Source organism: Melozone crissalis, unplaced genomic scaffold, assembly GCF_028551555.1.
Source record: "Melozone crissalis strain CALT ecotype California unplaced genomic scaffold, PUWL_Pcris_2 ptg000008l_1, whole genome shotgun sequence".
Classification (NCBI taxonomy): domain Eukaryota; kingdom Metazoa; phylum Chordata; class Aves; order Passeriformes; family Passerellidae; genus Melozone; species Melozone crissalis.
Window position 1 is genome coordinate 3192250 of NW_026535786.1, and position 19320 is coordinate 3211569.

The 19320-nt window shown below is 42.1% G+C and overlaps 1 protein-coding gene across 1 annotated transcript in view; it reads right to left on the reverse strand.

Moving 5' to 3' along the window:
• Nucleotides 1-18463, reverse strand: part of HEPHL1 (hephaestin like 1) — a 32611-nt gene extending 14148 nt beyond the window's left edge. Inside the window, exons 1-10 of the mRNA XM_054269846.1 lie at nt 18294-18463; nt 9761-10005; nt 8757-8969; nt 6814-6993; nt 5681-5935; nt 4486-4654; nt 3673-3809; nt 3386-3517; nt 700-911; nt 142-292 (exon numbers count right to left, since the gene is read on the reverse strand). Of these exons, the coding sequence (XP_054125821.1) occupies nt 142-292; nt 700-911; nt 3386-3517; nt 3673-3809; nt 4486-4654; nt 5681-5935; nt 6814-6993; nt 8757-8969; nt 9761-10005; nt 18294-18463 (1864 nt within the window). The remainder of the gene's footprint in view (nt 1-141; nt 293-699; nt 912-3385; nt 3518-3672; nt 3810-4485; nt 4655-5680; nt 5936-6813; nt 6994-8756; nt 8970-9760; nt 10006-18293) is intronic.
• Nucleotides 18464-19320: the final 857 nt, after the last annotated feature.

The following is a 19320-nucleotide window of genomic DNA, read 5'->3' on the forward strand; positions in this document are numbered from 1 at the left end:
CAGGAGCTGGCCATAAGTTGACTGACAGCTTTCCAGCTCACTCTCCAGTGCAGTTCAGAAAGCTATGAATGATAAAACCAACTCATCTTCCTAATATGATTGAATAAAATATATCATTAACAGATATTAGATATTTTGTACCATGCATTTTGTTGGATTCCATGAAATCAGCATCATTCTCATCCACTTTTGTTGGGTCTCCAGTAAAGGCTTCAATATTCTTGTTCAGATACCAGCTGTCATTCTCATCAAAGATTGAAAAGAGGAGGTAAAATTCTCTGTCTATTCCTTTCTGTAGAGGAGGGGGAAGACAAGACATAAAAAAAAGTCTATTCAATAGAAATGAATAGGTTTTTATAACAAAGCTTTCTTTTCCCTGAAGCCACTTTCATACTAAGTCTGCATAGAGACAGGAATTGGCACCTTTTCATCAGCCAGAAGGATGAAAAGAGTGTCCTTTACGGAGCGTGAAAATAGTTATTATTTGCATGCAAAAGACAGAAAAGCTAAGGAAGAGCCAGGATATTAGGGAATGATGATTTTGTCTTCTTAACCATCCCCTTAGATCAGCTTTTACCCTGAGGAGTAATATTTATTTAATCTCTGTAAGCGGAGCTGGGAACTGGGCAAATTGCCTGTATGGGAGCCCCCAGTGCACCACCCTGCTCTTAGGGACAAGCAGACATTCCCATTGGGCACCTGTGTCCCGTCGTGATTCAGGGTGTTCTTCCGACAGACCAGCAAAGGTCCCACCAGGCCAGAGTTGGTGTCCTTGACAGCATCAGTGGCTGAGTAGTACAGGTAGGTCAGGCACGGGGGGTCATTCTCTGTTGGACCTCCATTTTCAGGCACCCTCCATTTGTACGTGAAGGTTTCACCTGGCTTGACGTGGGCTCCTGGCTTCAGGTAGCCTGGAGAGACAAAGTTGAGATGCACCAAGATTACAGGACGGCTTTGTCTCCCTGACTACAAGAGTTAGATGGAAGTTGGGCATAGCTACAGATTTCTGCGGAGAAGCTCCCCCCTGCCACCACAGCTGGAGCACCATCCCATAGTCTGGGCAGCTGTGCCATGGGAACATCTCACCCAAGGCCTGTGCCATGGGGACAACCAAGCCAATTCCCCACAGGACAAGCTCAGCTGCTCCACTCAGACACCTTCCGATGCTACGTTGGATTATCTGGATTATATTCAATCAGACAAGACATGCAGAGCTCATCCTGGTGCTTAAATGGATTCCTCTAATGTTTGTAACTTACCTGCCCTATCATGGAATTCATCTCTGGCACAAACTCAGACTCTGCTTTTCATTAAGAACCAACAAATCAGTTACATTATTGAGTGGAGCTAGAACTGTGGCTCTTTAGAAATTCAAAACAAATCTGATCCTGGTAATTGTTTCTTTTTGATTTTAAAGCAATGCACAGGAGCCTTTGTCAGCATCTCCAGAGTGGATGATATTGTTCTTTGTTGGAGGCTACTTTTAAAGGATTTGGGCCATTGTCTGCTGCTATGCAAAGGGTGGATTTAGATTGTCTTTGACACTTAAGCACCCATTATCTATATTTTCTCAGCACACTCAGTGTCTAGTAATCCAAGAAAATCTTAGAAACTTAGACACAAGTGAAAATAGCAGTATTGCATCTGAGCATAGCTATTTGCTGCAAACTGCAATAGAAAACAGACTATAGCTTGCACAGTATCCAATACTACTGGATTCATCCTGCAACAGTCCTCAATGAGGCAGACATTGACTTGGAGTCAAAAGCCCTCTGAGACTAACAAGTGCCAAATGCAACATGCAAGGGTATTTCCTGAGAGCACTGAAAAAACCCCCATATATCTGCAGATATCTCTAGATGTAAGTATTTTTATTTACAGTATTTCACATGAGTAAGCTGCACTAGACAACCTCTGAAAAATTATTTACCCTCAGCATAAGCTTACGGGCTCTGCACGTATACCTGCAGGATTTCTGCATGTATACACCTGTAGATAGATGAAATGGAAATCCATGGCACAAGAATTAAAAGGAGAGAAGAAGGGGCAGGCAGATTATTGATGAATCTAGAGTCAGGTTTCTCTCTAAAGACCCAGAGGAGTGCCAGCTCCCCTGGGTGCTGAATTGCAGTTTTGGGTAGATTTTGCTACGCACAGAAGTGTGCAGTGCTGAAGGGCACTGCTACCAGGAACTGATAAATGAAATCACAACAGTTTTGCAAGCAGGAAGCTGCACTTCCATTGGAGAACTATCTCTGACATGGGTGGCGTTAGGATCTGTGCAGATAACTCCAAGGCTGAACTCAAGCCAGTTGCTTTTTATGTTTTGCCTCCTGGCGAATTTGTTGAGTTACAAGGTCAGGAACAAGAGACAACAATTTAATAAAGCCTTTTGCATTGATCTTGTTGTATGATGAGTTTTACATGTTGACCTAATTCTCTCTCAGCACAATTTTCAAAAGAGGGATTATGTCCCATGAGTTTCTTTTGATGCGTTGTAGTGGAAACAAAGCAATTTAGGCAACGAGAAAAGTATGTTCCTCTTCAGTGCTGAAAATGCACTTTTTCAGAGACCACAGAATTATCTCTGTCGATGCTATAAATGGGATTCACCTCACCTTAACTGGGCCATCTCAAGCTTAGTCCCTAACTCAAACTCTAGACTTTTGTGGTTGGTGGAGACAGAATCACATCTCCAGAGGGCCTTCTTGTCACTGACTGTAAAAGATGCCTACCAATTAACATGATATTTAACATTCAATAGTCAAACTTAGACGATAAGACCCTGTCCTTGCACAAAATGATAGGAAGAATTTCATAAATGCTCCATTTCAGCATGTATGTATTTATGAGAATTAATAAGGATTATCACTGCTTTGTGATATGTTCCAGAGAAATCAGATAAAAGCTGCCTTTGAAACTGACTATCCTGACAGTAAAGCAAGAGCAATGGCCAGCCTGGATTAGAGAATTGGGAATGATGCAGCTCAGAACATGTGGACAGCTATAGCCAAACAGTCAGTAGGGCCATCATGCCAGATCCTGAGTCATAATTTCTGGAGCGTGCGCAGAGGAGATCCACTCCTTGAAATAGAGAAATATTAGATAAGAATTAATAGAAATTGGATTGTGCTTGCGAATTTTGTTCAACATAGGCCTCAGCTAGTTTTAGGTATCTTATCTGGCACATATCCAAGGAGAAGAACCATCACATTTGCAGACTGTGGAGTCCCATTGATTGTGACATGAAGGTTACTTGCAAACTAATCAAATCCTCCTTTCTGTGCCTTAGCATCCATGAAAAGGCAAACCTGCACAGCTCAGCAGCTGATTTTTGGGCTCAAGTACTCTGGAGGTGAGGATCCAGTGTGCAGCCAAAACTTACCATCCAAGTAGGGAGCACCTTCTGACAGCTTGCTGAAGCTTACACCATGGGCCATAATGCTATAGCTTCTTCTGGCTTTGTTGGCAAAAGTAACCAGTACTGTATCTCCCACCTCAGCTTTTATAACAGGGCCTTAAAAAACAAAGTGAGGGAAGGTATTAGGACTGCTCTCCAGCATGCTTCCACCAAAAGAAGAGAGAGTTGCTTGCGCTTAATTCCCCTCTCAGTCCAGATGGTTCTACATTCAAACCTGATGTAATGGCAGGAGGGGAAAATATTCACTGTACCAAGTATTCCCAGGTGCTTCATGTCCTCTGACCAAGTCTTCTTACTGAACGTTGCGTCAGTATATCCCACATAGTGAACTTTCCAGTACTGCCCTCCTATTCTGTCAGTCCCTTGTGTGAAATATGTTGCAGATTCACTGTGGAATTAGCAAATCAGACTGGTTAAATAATTGAAAGTTCAAGCAGAACCCTTCATTTCAGAAAAAATTATTACTCCAGACATAGGAGAAATTACCCCCCCAAGTTACTAATCAGCATACACTTTTCTAGCACACAAAGAAAGGTATTACTGGTTTGAATTAGCCAACAAATGAGCATTCATTGTACATTAGACTTTTATGTTTAACCCTGATTTTCTTAGGAAGACATTTATATCAACTTACCTTAGGCAAGAACTGTGAACAATGTGTATCTAATCATTGTTGGCTTTTCTGGGAGACACTATAATGCAATTTGTCTCCATCAGTCATATCAGGGGGGAAAATTCTGCCACTGTGGCACCTCTGAACTGCAATGATTGTAAGTGTGAAAGCTGCCTGAAGAGTCTTGATGAAGGGTCATTAACTGTGTTGAACTTGGCGTGCCTCACTTTCCCCATGGATTTAATGGAGTAAGATAAGTGCTTCCAGAAGGCACCTTGAAGCATCACAGTTATGCATCCAGCTTCCTGACTAGGCTGTTTAAATCCATTCCTCCCTGCCCCCTTCAATTAAAACTAATGACAGTGCAGGACCTAGCCCGTGTGAATCACTGGGGCAGTGGCACACAGACTCCTGAAATTAAAGCACAATGGGAGTTGACAAGAAATCTTACCTGCCAGTGGCGTTCAAACCCTGCCCAGTGAATTTATCATAACCGTCAGGCCCGTAATTCCAGAGCACTTCTTCAGCAGCAATGTAGTATCTTCTCTTATGACTGATTGGGGAAGAGTGAGACAGGTTTTTCTGGCAGATCTGAACATCGTATAGCGCCTCCATGCCACCTGGGAGAAGAAAGAGTCTGGAGACAGTGCCTGACCACCTGCAGAGTCAGCAATCTCATGGATACAAATGTAAATTCAAAACTCTCTGGGAGCTACATGGATTGGAAGCAATTACTACAGTAAATTTCTATTTCAAAATATATTCTCTGCTTACAACCGACCAGATACCAATGCCCTTCCTTTGCAAGGTGGTACATTTTATGCAAGAGGTGAAACCGGTAGACATGAATGACACTCTTTAGTGGACTTATTTACTCAATTTCTTAATCTCCATAATGATGACAGACTGATTTTGGAGGTCAGAGTGCCTCCAGATATCTGCCAAATAGCATCATCTCCCCCTGACTTCCACTGAAATACAGACTGGTTATTGCTGCTGAAGCTATTCGTTGCTTGCCAGAATCGAGTCTGTTTTGCCTGATGCAAAGCCCACTGGAATCAATGTGAAAAATTCTCCCAACTCGTCTCTGCTGTGATAACTACAGATTGCCTGCTGCCATGACACCTAGTTTATGATACACACTTTCAGGGTCTTGCACCACACAAATATGACAACATCATCATCAAATCCCTTCACAAAATGGTTTCTGAGAACACTGCCAAGTTTTGCCTGATTTCCATAAAGCAAAAAGCTACAAAGTGTTCAGATGGCATGATTTTTTTTTAACATGCAAGTACTTATCTACAACAAAGAAACTATGTTGAAAAGTGAGTATTGAAAACTCCTCTCATTGCTCATCAAATTCTCTGGTTTACCTAGGAATCATGGGGACAGTGCTGGGTCTAGCAATTCTTCCTCACATGAGTTACATGGCCAAGTCATTCATATTAGCTGAAGATTTGGCCCAACACGTATCATTTCTGGTGACTAAACTCATGATCATGATGTTTATCTGGCGAAACAGTTGCAAATTGCTCCAAAGTCACACAAAAAAAAGCACCAAATCCTGCTCTGCCTGGAAACATCTCCCAGTTTTCCCTTCCAAACAAAGCAGAGGCTGATGAGGGAGGTCTATGGCAGCGTACCTCGTAGGTGCTCATTGACCTGGCAGGTTATCAGCCACCTCCCGGGGCTGCCTGGGGTCATCTCCGCCGTGATGAATGTCGCTGGGAAGAGACCGACCACGTCTGCCCTCTGGTCTCTGCTGGTGAACGTGTGCCCGTAAAAATAAGCAGCGTGGATGTCTATCTCTGCCCCCATGCCAAACAAGTGCCAGGACATGGAAGTGTCAGCACACATCTCCAAGCCGGGGAGATTGCCATATATATAACCGTTAATTGCTAAAAACAAAAGCATGAGACTTTATGAGAGGTGAAAGAAAAGTGACTCTGGTCCCATTGGTAAGGAGTAGCATTTTGAACATATGTCTTACTGCTCTGTATGATCAAATGTCCCAAATTATCTGTCTGTGTCTGTGAAAAACATCCTGGGTAATATCAAGATGTTGCAAAGGCCAAGTCATCACCAAAAAGGCCTGATAATGAAGTTACCTTGTTCTGCAGCTATTTAGCATGGCTGAAATCTATTTCCTCTTATCCTACGTCATAAATATACCATTATATGCCAGGCACAAGCAATTTAGATTTGAAAATTTTATCAGCCAAATCAGTGAAGTCAGCTCTGTCTTCCTTAGCTTCTACATCTGAGAATATATCAGGACGCTAGGAGAATGAGACTCATATTTTGCAAAACATTTTAATTCCTAGGCTCCCTGGAACAAACAAAATATACAGAAATATCTGGAATCAACTTCTTACACCAAATGTCCAAATAACACAAAGTACCATTGGCCAGTATATCTCTGAAGGGCAGGAGTGGTTATACCAGCCAGCCCACCATCCACAAGCCTTTTGAGAATTCTTTCAATACACACACCTCAAATTGCCCTGCAACTTTCTTTGCTCTTTTCACAGCTGGACAAAAATCTGTTGCCTAAGATAAAATGTTAAACAAATGTCAGAGCTGGGCATGAAAGCCAAATCTCCTTTCTGCAAGTGTCATTCTGTTTTTAGGGAGAGGTTTTTATCAGTACATTACTTCAACATTCTGACCCATTCCTTGCTGACACAGATAAAGGACAGACATCACAGGGTCCTACTGTATTGAAAAGAGCCTGGTCACTGCTGTAGGTCACCATTTATTCAAAAGTCCTTCTCACCATGCATTCGGTTGCTGGTCTGGAAACCTTCATCCTCTTTGTTAACTGTGTCTGGTTCTAAGCAGAAGGTGTTTATATTCTCATCGAGGTACCAGCTGAAGTTTTCATCTACAATGCTAAACATCAGGGCAAAAGCATTAGCAGCACCAGTCCCTTCTATTGTGGTCTCATCTGCAGTTCCTAAATTGCAAACGAAAAGGAAAGTGATAAAAAAAGCCTGGGATGGGATTGAATTTAAAAATTACAATAACCTTGGCACACTCGAGGAAATACAGTTCTTTGCCCACAGTCTGCGAGGCAGGATGAATTTCACCTAATTTTGCTCTTCTAAGGCATTTTGACCTCGCTCCATCGGACTTTGAACAGGTGAGTGCCTCCAGAAGGCAAAGCTAAGCTAAGTCAAGCTGATATTTCAGTATCTCTTTGGTCTGACATGAGCACAAGCACCTGCCAATATCTGTTGTCCCATTTCCCCACTCTTTGGCCCATTGCGCACAATCCTGTCCCCTTAGTCAGTGTCATTTAGCATCTGTGGTCCTGCACAGTGAGCCAGGTCATGAGCTGGATCTATCCAGAAACCAGTGACTCATGTTTTTTTTTACAATGAATTAGGGAGTGGTGAGTGGTAGCCTGCATTTCTGTAGCACTGAAGTGAATTCTCAACCATACCCCCAGAGTGGCCCTCTAAATGTGGCTCACTGTCCACAGAGTGGCGAGGAGCCCACGAGAGTTATCTAGGACTAGGTACTTAAATTTAAAAAGGCTGAAAGCAGGATGAACAGAATTTATTCCAGCTAAATTCAACATCTTTATCCCCATATTTATTTGGGGAGGAACCTGAGACCGTAGGACTGGTGATACTGAGTAGTCTGTTATTATCCACTGGCAAGTGTAGCCTTCATTCTAATCAGTCTATCACTGATCGCATGAAAACTGTCCTTTCATCTGCCTTCTCTGGGAGAAAGCTCCCAGAGAGCCTTGCTCTCAGTCCTGTGTCCACCACCACCAGCTGGAGGACTACGTCATGTAGATATCCTCCTTCATGAATTAAAGGCCAAACATGTAGATAATCTGGCTTTCAGGCTAGGATTGTTTGGAATATGCTGTCTCCTAGCTTCATGTGTTATTTTGTAGTTATCAGCTCAGTGTCACATATTCAGTTCTGTGGATTTCAAAGGCACTCAAGAAGAATGGAAATGGGAGACATTTTAATTGTGTGAGTTAAGCTGGAAACCAGGCTTGTCTTTTCCACATTAAAGTCTTTCTCTTCTTCATATATAAAACCCACTTCACTTAGATGTACTGCGTATGAAATCAGGGCTGATTTTGTACTCTGGGAGTTACTGAAAAGGAGTGGCAGAGTTACACGTGCCCAGGGGAAGAAGTGGCAATGACTTAGCTGATGAAGAGGTCCAGCACAACATTAGCAGGCTGTAAAATACACAGGACAGGCAGTTCCACGCACATCCCCATAAGGTTGTAAGATATATCTTGTAAGCAAAAATAAATACATACTCTCTATGTGGAAAAAATGACAAAGATTGTGCTTTCAAATATGTAAATGCTAAAGCCAAATTCACCCACCCGGCTCTAATTTGATTTCCTGAGTAGTAACGCCTTTGTTGATCCTGAAACTTCCCCAGTTTGGGAATACTTATTTCTGGTCTCGGCCATGACGGGATGGTCACAGAGCATGCTGCAGTCCCTCCACCAGCCGAGGCAAATCTATCTGAAGCCAAAGGGGAGCAGGAAGGGGGGTGTCCCAGAGCTACAATACCTACCCTGGGATGCTCCTGGAATGGCCCATCTATTCCTTGCCCCTTTTTATGGGCTATGTAGGGATAGACTCTAGACCATCATGTTTAAACCTGTAAGCAAAAATGACTGTTAAGATGCCAAGCTTGGCAGAGGGGCTTGCTCTATCAGTGTTGCTAGCTCAGTACCTTTTTTACACACCAGCAGAGGCCCAATTAAACCAGATGCAATATCTCTTGGTGTGTCAATGTGAGAATGGTAAATCCAAGTCAAGCAGTTTGAGTCTGCCAAAGTTGGGGAATAATCTTTCCTTACTGGCCATGTGTACGTGTAATTTCCACCGGGAACAACAAAGTCGTCCTCTTTGCTTTTACCACCAGTTCCATCAGGGTAAAGTGCTCCTAATACATAAAAAGGAAAAAGGAATACTTTAGCCGTCCCTAGTTGCATTTGTTAAATAAATGTGTAATTAATTCTGTTTTAACTTGTATTTATAAAATAATAGCAGCATTCACAAATACAGAATCATTGAGAAATTTTGAAAAAACTCAGAATTTCTGTCAATCTCACCACAAATATATTGGGAGTTAAAATCCATTTTTTATTGGTAGATGAACTTTTTAAAAATGTATTAACAGGCTCCATTTCTTCCTAGTCTCTTTACTCTTATCAGTCATCTATAATTTTGTCATCTAGCAGTGTGTATTTTTTCACAGGAAACAGATGAGAATACTGACTGTAGGCACATGTAGACACATCCACACAATCCTCTAACAAAAATACACATGCATAGGTCTGGGATTCTGAAAATTAGATCATGTCTGCTATAGGCTAAAAGAGAGGAAAACATTTAGTTGCAAGAACTCCATCTGTTCAAATAGACTAAAGGCAGAAGGAAGGAAGTAAGATGTTTTGGTGAGTTATGATTCAGAAAAATAATTCAGGCAAAAAGACCCATCCAACCTGTTTCAGTACTGGGTTTATCCCAGGTGTCGAAAGTTTGTGGCAAAAAGTTTTGAGATGCGGCTGTTCCTGGTTTTAGTCATCAGCTGCAATTACTGATGAGTTTATGAGAGGGTGATCTAAAGTCCTCTGATGTCAATGTCAGTAACAATAAATACTGGGACAGACTTGTAGCCATGATATTAGTTACTCCACTGAAAAAGAGAGGAAAAGGCAAGCCAGATTTTACCTTCAGAGTCCTTGTCATAGAAGACCCCATGTGGGTGCACAGAGTATGGGCGGGAAGCAAAGTTTTTCAGATGGATGATAAAGACATCCTCTTCTTCTGCCTTGAGGACTGGGCCAAGGAACCCCAGCCATGCTGCTTTGGGGATCTCCTGGGAGTAAGTGTCATCCGTGAATTGCCTAAAAATGGCCTTTTTGTACACACGTCCTATCCGGTTGGCTCCTCTTGTCGCGTATACGCTTGCAAACCTGGTGTTGGGAAGGGAAAATTTGAGAGACAGTAAACCTATCCGAAGAACTGATCAAATAACTGGTGCTTGCAGTGCAGAGACACAGTTCCCTGGGACACATATCATGGCTGGAGGAATTGAATTAAAGCTCAGGAGTACATCAGGGCCCCAGCCCCTCTCTGTACAGTAACAACCATCCCGCTTGCAGGTCTGGTCTTTAGCACGCTTGCTCCAAGCCTTCACTGAGGACCAGCCACTCAAGCCTCAAGCTGTTCAATTTTAACAGCTTCTCCCTCTTTTGAAGGTTTGAAACCTCACCTCTGAAAACATGACTTGTTCAGAAGGAAAATAAAACCAAATTAAGATTTTTCAAAGGCCAATAAGAGAGATTCTAATCAACAGCTCAACTCCCTGGAAGAGTAGCATTAAATGTGTTTTGCATGAAATGTATAACTTCCACATTCCAGAGTCTATGTTTATAGCAACTTCAAGTGATGGAAAACCCACCATATGGTCAGTGGTTAACATATCATAACTTTTAAATACCTGCTCCCTTCGAAGCCTAAATTGCATTTGCAGTCTAATATCATCCAGCTCCACACTCCAACCACTGGTTCCAGTCAAGTTCTCTCTCAGATCAAAGGAACCACATTCCATCAGAAACTTATTTTTTATGCAGACACTTGCATAAGTTTTAATTAATTGACTAAATTGCCTCCTACCCTTCTTCTGGACAAACCAAGAACACCGACACTCTTTAGGCCACAAATCTTATGCAAAGCTCTCTTTTGAAAGTAAATATTTCTCTATTTCTGTTGAAGTCTGAACTAAAGAACACACACAATAGGCAAATAATATTCCAGCTAGGGCCAGAGATGTTCCCAGTCAATATTTCTTACATAACTGGGAATGAATTTTGCCCTTTTAACTAGAACATCATACTGATGACCCAATTCATCCTATCTGTGATGATATAAAATACTTTTTCTAATTTTCTCCATGTTACACCTGGTAAATATGATATACAATCTTCATCCCTAATTATAACACTCAATGAAGGCAGAAGTTAAACCCTTTGCTACACACCAAGCAGGGGATTATATGACAGATTTCACCAAAATTGACCATGAACTTTTTCATCCCCTGAAGATTGATTGGACTTTCATGCTTCCTCAAAAAGTCAAACTAAATTTTTCTGAAGTATCACTGCCAGAAATAAAGCAATTTCATATTTATTGTGAGACTTTGACTGGTCAGTTCACTTGCTTCACAAATTTTGTTTAGATTCCTTTGTGAAGTGCAAGCAACCAAAGTGGAGGATGTCGCCTAAGTTGAAAGGCATTATTTGCTTTAAGTTCTCCACCACAACATCCACTTCTCCCTCTACCCAAACCTTTCTATGATTCTGTGATTTCTATGACACCATAACACACAACATCCCCCATTTGTGGTCATTACACCTCCACGATCACTGTTGAAAACAGACCCCTGAAGTGATCCAGATATAGAAGACTCCAAAAAGTACACTTTTTCATTTGAAATGTGCACTTTATAAAAAACCACAAGTTTTGGCAGCAATTGAAACATTGCCAAGACTGCTAGGGCAGAAACAGTGGGGTAGGATGGGGGGAAGGGACAGAAACTTCTCATTCTGCTTCTTCACAGAATAATGTATGCCAGATAAATACACCCCAAAAACAGGGTTAAGGAATGAGTTGCCAGGAAATTTGAATTTTCAGTGAATTAGCAGGTCTGTAGTCTGTGGACATAGCAAAACCTGGCAAGTCACACCACATTCACCAAGGAGAAGATACCTTCTATCGCCTGGGGGAAGAGCTGCTACCAGAGTGTTTACCACAGAGTAGGAGGTGGTGTCAGTAGGAGTGCAGTGTAAATGCACATGCTTCCTTACCTCATGGCAATGTATTCATATGGCTATGTCCTAATTTGAATTATGAATTGATTTTTTAAATAGATTGTAAGAAATTTTCTCTAGAAAAATATCAAATCCATTTTTTTCAGAAAGCCCCTATTTTCAGGAGATATTTTTCCTCAGTTTTTTTTCCAATTTCATCAGCCACCAAATATTTTGGTGCAGTGGCACCATGCTTTCATCATGATGACAGTGTCTTTATGTCCAGACAACACTGCACACTCTCTCATAACACCCCCGAGATACACTGTGTCTTCTGAAGAAGGAGAATTGTACCCCAGAAAAATGCACTTTTATTCAGGCTTTGTCAAATACTTTACATGAGCCTAGCCCGTTTTAATGCATAGACTGTGATCCCAAAATCCAGTTAGTGATCAAAGTTCAAGAAATTACTCTGAAAAAACCCTCTAGGCTTAGGCACTCAGTTCCAGTGCCTAAAGCTATGCTATGATATCTGGATCTGTGCTTGCCTCCTACTTAAAGCCGTCTAAAAGTCAGGAAAAGAAGTCTTTTAGTGGCACTTTCTGAAAGAAGGACTATTCAAATGGGTGCAGTGGGTATCAGCTGCAGCCACTCACAGTGTAGGTGATCTGTGTGTGCAGAGATGTATTTTGAGCACATCCTTTCGGTCGCCCTCAGTAACTGAAAGCAGAGCACTCAGGTTGTTCTGTCCCATTCTAGGTGCCCAGGCTGTCCCATTTCATCCTGGAGGATTTTGGGGGCCCACCTCAGCCTTCCCAAATAGCTAGTAGCTCCTTGCCTCTTTACAAGTGTTGCTGTACTTCGCATTACAGTGCTTACAGTCCTTTTGCAGAAGGAATATCCACACTGGACTGAATGCCAAAATGTTTCCTATCTGTCATTCCTCTTTTGTCACAAAACAAAGCTTCTCCCTGCCTCTTCATATTCTCCTGCTCACTTCAAACTGCTTCATACTCCTGGTGGCTTTGTGATGGTACTGTCTGAACCTCTTCCATCTTTCTGATCTGCAGATGTAAGAGCTGCTCCTCTAAATTTTAACTATTTCCCTCCAACTCAGTTGTCAGCCTGCACTTCATGTCCATAAAGTCATGATGCTCAGACAGCCTTTCTTCCTACATAAAGGGGAATACTCCATCCTCTGGGGCAGTACCCATGCAAACTTCCTAAATTCCTTTTCATCTCCTGCAGTCAGGCCAGTCTTGAGGTTACATACAGAGATAAGCAGGTTTGCAAATTGGCATTAAAAGTCTTGTTCTGACTGAGAAAGACATGCAAATCCTGCTTTCATTTCTGTGTGTGATTTCATTTTGGTGCTTGACCCCCCTCAGCACTTCCAAAGTTCCAAGAAAAGTTGGAAATGCATCTGAGTGGAACAGTGAATTATTAACAGGGAATAAACTCTAGTTCTTGAAAACAAGTGTAAACATCATTATAGACATCCAGTTCCCTGCAATGACAAGCAATACAACTCTTCCACAGAGAGAAAGAGTAAAACAAGAGTGTCATGTAGATTCTGCTTCAGATCAAGACTAGACATGCAGACAATCTTCCATTTCCAGGAAGATCCATGTGTGAAGTGCAATTTCTACACTCATTTCTTTTATCACACAGAAGATGTGTTTTGCCATAATTTTTAATGTGTTTGTGTTACCTTTGATCTGAAGGCTACAACCTAACAGAGGTTGTGTTTTCCAAGAGGTGCTTACATGAGCATGGTGTGACAATGAGCACTGAGAAATGAGAAGATACCTTGTGCATGGCCAAGCAAACAGCTCTTCAGTAGCCTGGAGACAGATCCTCGCAGATTGAGGAGCCAAGTTTGTTTGCTGCTGTAATCACCACTGAGGGCCGAAAAACAGCACTCAGGATAACTACTAGATGTGGAGTCCCAAATTTTCTCCTGTGGTGAACACTCCCAATAGCTATTGTACACTCCCAGGTGCAAATGCATGCAAATGAAAAATTTCTTTTTATTGTTGTTGTTGTTTATTGAAGTCCCATAGACTTTACACTCATAACCATCATTATGGTTTAAACAACCATCTTTATAAGTTTATTCCCTAAAATCTGTAGATGCTGAAACCTTCTTTACTCTCTATCCTCTTTGCATACTCTGGGTTTGGGTCTATAACCATTTAATTTCCTCAAAGTTCCTGATTTTTCCTGTGGCTGAAGTAAACCAGGACAGTTCCAGGACAGGGCTTCAGACTACCACAATTGTTTTAACCCCTGGGTCACGTAACCTGTTGAAGGTAACCCTCCAAGAAACCATGACTCCATGCTCAGGCCAGTGTAATGTCTGTCCTTGAGGGACGGCCAGGGAAGGGGGACCAGTGGTGCCAACTCACCTTTCTAAATGGCGCCCTGACCACAAAGCTTCGAACAACAAAGTTGAGTGTTCTCAAAAGACAGAGACACAAAGCCCTCAAAGGATGTTTTTGGGCTTTTTCTGACCCACATGAGCCACAGAGGTCAATAAAATCCATGAAATCTTAGATGAGGCTCTGTGCTGTCACTGGTGTGGTATGATGGCTTCCCTCCTACAATAAACCTGCCCCTGAAGTCAGTAACAAAGCTCCTCTCAGACTTCATTAGAGCCAGGATTTCACCTCAAATACCCTTTTGATGTTGACCCTTCCCACAATGATCATCTCTGCTGTTGCAATCGGGTTATTTGGCCTCATAATGACTCAGCCATTAGTGCAGCATCTGTGACGACAGTTTCACCGTCATTCCTCTGGGTGGGATCTCCTCACAGGCAAATTGCACAAACTGTGTTTGATGCTGTGCTGACAAAAAACACCCGTTAGTGTTGGTGGGTGCAAGACTTGGCCCAGATAAATAAATGTAGGCTTGGTGGCCTAAAGAGAAGGGAAGAGCTGCTCCATCAGGCAAAATTTACTAACATCTACCACCAGCAGAGCAAGATTTAAGCATCCATCATATAAACTCATATCAAGGTAAATTCAAGGGATTATCAACTAAACTTCAATCCTGAGGGCTGAGCTGCAATAGGGAAAGAATAACTGGTGGATGTCAAACCACAACACTTAGGTATATTTTCCTCTTGGAAGGCCATTTTCCACGTGACCATTAAAGAAAACAGAAAACATCCAGGCTCACCCTCCTGCAGCAGCAATGCCCATGCCCTAACTCACAAAATCCCGCTGGGATCTGCAGCACATCCAGCAGCACTGACAGTACTTGCACCCTGTGTATCTAGTCCAGCATGGTTTAATGATGTCAGCTCTTCCAGCAGCTATGTCAGGTGGGAAGGGATGCTGACCACTTTCACAGCTCACCTACGCTCAGTGGCCATCATCTGGACCTGCGATTTCCAAAGCCCTGTGTGCTCCAGAAAATGTAAGTTTAATTTCTGAAGGGAGAACAGAGAGTGAAATGTCTTGGTTTTACTCACAACACTCCAAATTATGAGAGTTAGTAGAGCAGCTTGAGGCCTTAAGCTTAGACAAGACAAAGGGAAGAGGTGAACAACCTCATTAGTCTTTTGCTTTACAATTACTGATGTCCAGCAAGATACTTAGCCTGCTCAAGCAGCAGGCTGGCCCTGAAGCACTGCAGTAAGACTAGGCATAATAAAACTTATCATCCAAGCAGAATAATTCTGCTAAGACAGGGCTCATTTGGGCTAATCAGCCCTGATGAGAGGCAGTCTTCAGCTCACACCCACCCAGGCAGGTTCTGATGCAGCACCAGGACTCCTGGCTCCAGAGGCAGCTCGCTCAGCACCAGCACAGCAGGAACTGAGCAGCATAGCTGTATCTGTGCCAGAACCTGGTTTCTAGCTCCATGCATCAGCTACCAAAGCTCCCTTTATCTTCTTTACTACTAAAAACTAAAGGTTGAGGAAGATGTTATTGACTTTGGCAAGCAACATTGAAAATCATCTCTTAAATGTCGCTATCTGATCCAGGTAATGTAACACTTTCCATTGCACACTTGCTAATTCAGGATTTTCATTAAGTACTGAGGAAAAAGAGGTTTTGATTATATCTCTGTGGGCTAGCTGGAATCAAAGGGAACATTCCTTTTTGTGTATGCATCAATTCTTTTAAAGATAATCAGCTTGTCTGCAACCTCTTTATCTTCACTTTGCTCTCAATAAAACTGGGATAGTGCCCCATCAGATGGGTGCTGTGAGGCTGCTTCACAAGGTGAGAAGTGCTTGGCTCAGCGAGCCTGAGTGTTGCTGCTTGCAGAACAAAGATGGCTCAAAAGGCATTCCTATCCCTACCTGGAAACTGATCCTTAAACTTTGCTAATGGAACTACTTTTTTTATAATATCCGTAGGAACCAATTAATTAGCTGAAAAGTAACCCATTATTATACTGTTTTAAATTTACATTAGAGATTATCCTAAAGAGCTGAATAGTCAAAATAGCTATTTCTGGTTCACCATTTAACCCACATGCCTATGCAGATACTATTATTCCAGAATACAGCACTTAATACTGGCTCAATTCAACAGGATTTGAAAGTGGAGTAAAATAACAAAAATCACTTAATTATTTATTTTGCATGTAGGGAGTTTGTGGCAAACATCTCTCCAGCTTTGAATGTGCAGTCTAGATTAAAATCCTCTGTGGGTAAACCTTTTGTAATTAGCATTCTGTAATTATTACATTGCCATGATGACTGAAGACATAAGTATCTTCCATCCCTGTGTTGCCATTTAGTTTAAAAAAATGCATTTATGTCACAAACTTAAAAGTAAATATGCCTCTTGATGTTCAGGGAGCACAAAGTGCACACAGCCTCAAAAGTACGATTTACAGAACAGATTCCAATCTCTCTGTGGTATCTCTCTATTGAATACATCGCCGTTGAAGTGGATTTAGAAGTGGCTGCTCTTTAGTTAATGCTGTACTGCTCTGTAGTAAGAGATCTTCTAGTTTATTGAGTAGAGAAAATTATCCTTTGCTACAAAGGTTAGGAAAGTGAGAAATTCAGGCATTTAATATAAATTAAGAACAGTTTTGCCAGTAAAGCTTGTTTTCATGAGCTGGGAACAAGCTATTAACCTTAATTCTACCTATAAATGTAATAGCTATTGACTCGGATGCCATCTGGGACCTCTAGCTATTAAGAGCTTAAGCATAAATTTGTGTTGAAAAATAAAAGTCTTTCTCATCTCCTTCTTGTGACAAAATAGTTTCTTTTGTGAAATTCATCTGAGAGTGATTCTGAAATTACTTACCACTAGAGACATGTGCAGACTTGCTTGGGATTTCCTGAAAAGTCAGAGAGTACATTTCCATTTCTAGCTTCTGGGAGGCAGCATCTAGCTCCCAGTGAGCCTCCAAACCTGGTACAGAGACCAGGACCTCCTCACTTCCTCACACCTCCCACTCCAATCCCAAACCTAGACACTGAGGAGAGATCCCCAAAATACCTCTAGTGTGTCAAAAATATCAATGAAATCTTAAAAATATTCCCACACATTTGAATCCCATGACGTAAGAAGCAATGGTTCTCAACAAAAAGAGAGTAGATTCAGAAGTAAGAAAAAGGTTTTTAACAATGAAGGTGATAAAACACCAGCACACTTTGCCCAGAGAGGTGGTGGATGCCCCATCCTTGGAAGCATTCAAATTCAGCTTGGACATGCCTCTGAGCAACCTGACCTAGTTGAAGATGACCCTGACCATGGCAGGGAAGGTGAACGAGAGGACCTTTAAAGGTCCCTTCCACCCAAATCATTCTTTAGAGAGGCACCAGGCATCAGAGCCATCTCCATGGAACATCCAGGCCAGCTCTCCTGCTCTGGGAGGAACACACAGCCAGCCCCAGCCATGTTTCACTGGCCAAGGCAGAATCCATCACAGCGCTCACCTGTGCTCCCCAGTTTCAGAGATCACCAGCAATTCTCTCTGACCATAGGGACTTGTATCCCATTTGTAGATACCATACACATCTGAATTTCATGATATCTTACCAAGTTTCCCAAATTTTATCAGGGGAAATACTTAAAATTACATAATATGCCAGTAAACAGGACTTTGTGTTTTACTACAAAGACTGTGCTTGGTTATAGCAAAGCTGCAGTTTGCTTTTTGATACCAAGACCCAGGGATACCTCCATCTCTATGAAATACAAGTAGGGGATTTTGAGCCCATACTTGATACCTTTTTAAAAAATATTAACTCTTCAAATGCATGCTAACTATCCCCTTGCTTAATCAACCACAATGGAAGAGAAATCAAAGTCTAGTCTTGCCTTGAAACTGAATTCCCACCTACGACAACATCATCAGAATAAAAACAAGGAAAAGGCCATCTTAAGACATTTGCCGCAAAATGACCACAGGAACCGATTTTGTTTTGGCGTTGCTGATACACCTCCAGCTTACCCAAGCCCCCAGTCACTTACTTGTCCTCTAGGAGGCTTTGCCCTGTGATCAGATTTTTCCCAGACGGTGCATAGTCCCAGTTCTCTTCCACAATCCCGAGGTAGTAGGTTCTGGTCTTTGCTTCCACCAGCGCGCACAGCCAGAGGAAGCCGAGGGCGCGGAGGCGGCCCCCGCGCTGCTCGGGAGGCATCTGTGGTGCTGACTGCAAGGCTGGCACGGGCAGGCAGCTACAGGGTGCACCACAGCCAGCTCACCCCTCCCTCCCTCCCAGCTCCCAACAAGTTATAAATAAGGAAGGGACAGAGCAAAGCTCCTCCTTTCCAGCAGGTTAGGACTGGGATAGGTAGAGAGCCAGGATATGTAGAGCAGGGAGAAGGTTGCTGTCATGGCAGGACCTTTGCCAATCCTTTGGTTAGTGAGTAAATTACTCACTTACCTGCCCAGGCTAGAGCCAGTTGGTGGTTTTTAGAAGTCTGGATGCTTTTCAGTCCTCCTTTTTCCAGACTAGGTGATATGGCATACTAGGGCAGAGGAGGGGTTAGTGGTTTTGACATCCTTGTAAAAACCCTGTTTAAAAAAATTTATTTTAACTTCTTGATCATGTCTGAGATTTCTAAAAATAGCATCTTGTTGTCTTCATTGGTTTTTTAAAATTACATAACACTAAGGTATAATCCAGCATTATCTGAGAGAGCAAAAGGATTGGCCAGTACCTCTCATCATTTTCTAATCTATTTATTAAGACTGCAATTGATTTGAATATATTCAATTTTAGAGTGCCCAAAGTGAGCTACCTTTTTACAAGCATCCCCGGAAATTAGAGTCCTCATAAAAGTCTTTCCATTTGGACATCTAAGAATTGAGGTGCATGAAGATCTCTCTTTTATTAACCTTGGCAATTAACATGCCCACGTAGCTCTCTAGAAAATCACTCCCTTGCTTTACAGCTTAAACTCTTCCAAGAGGATATCTGTGTTACCATCTTGGCAAAGCCCAGTGTAAACATATACTTGATAGAATATGATACATATACTTGATAGAATATTT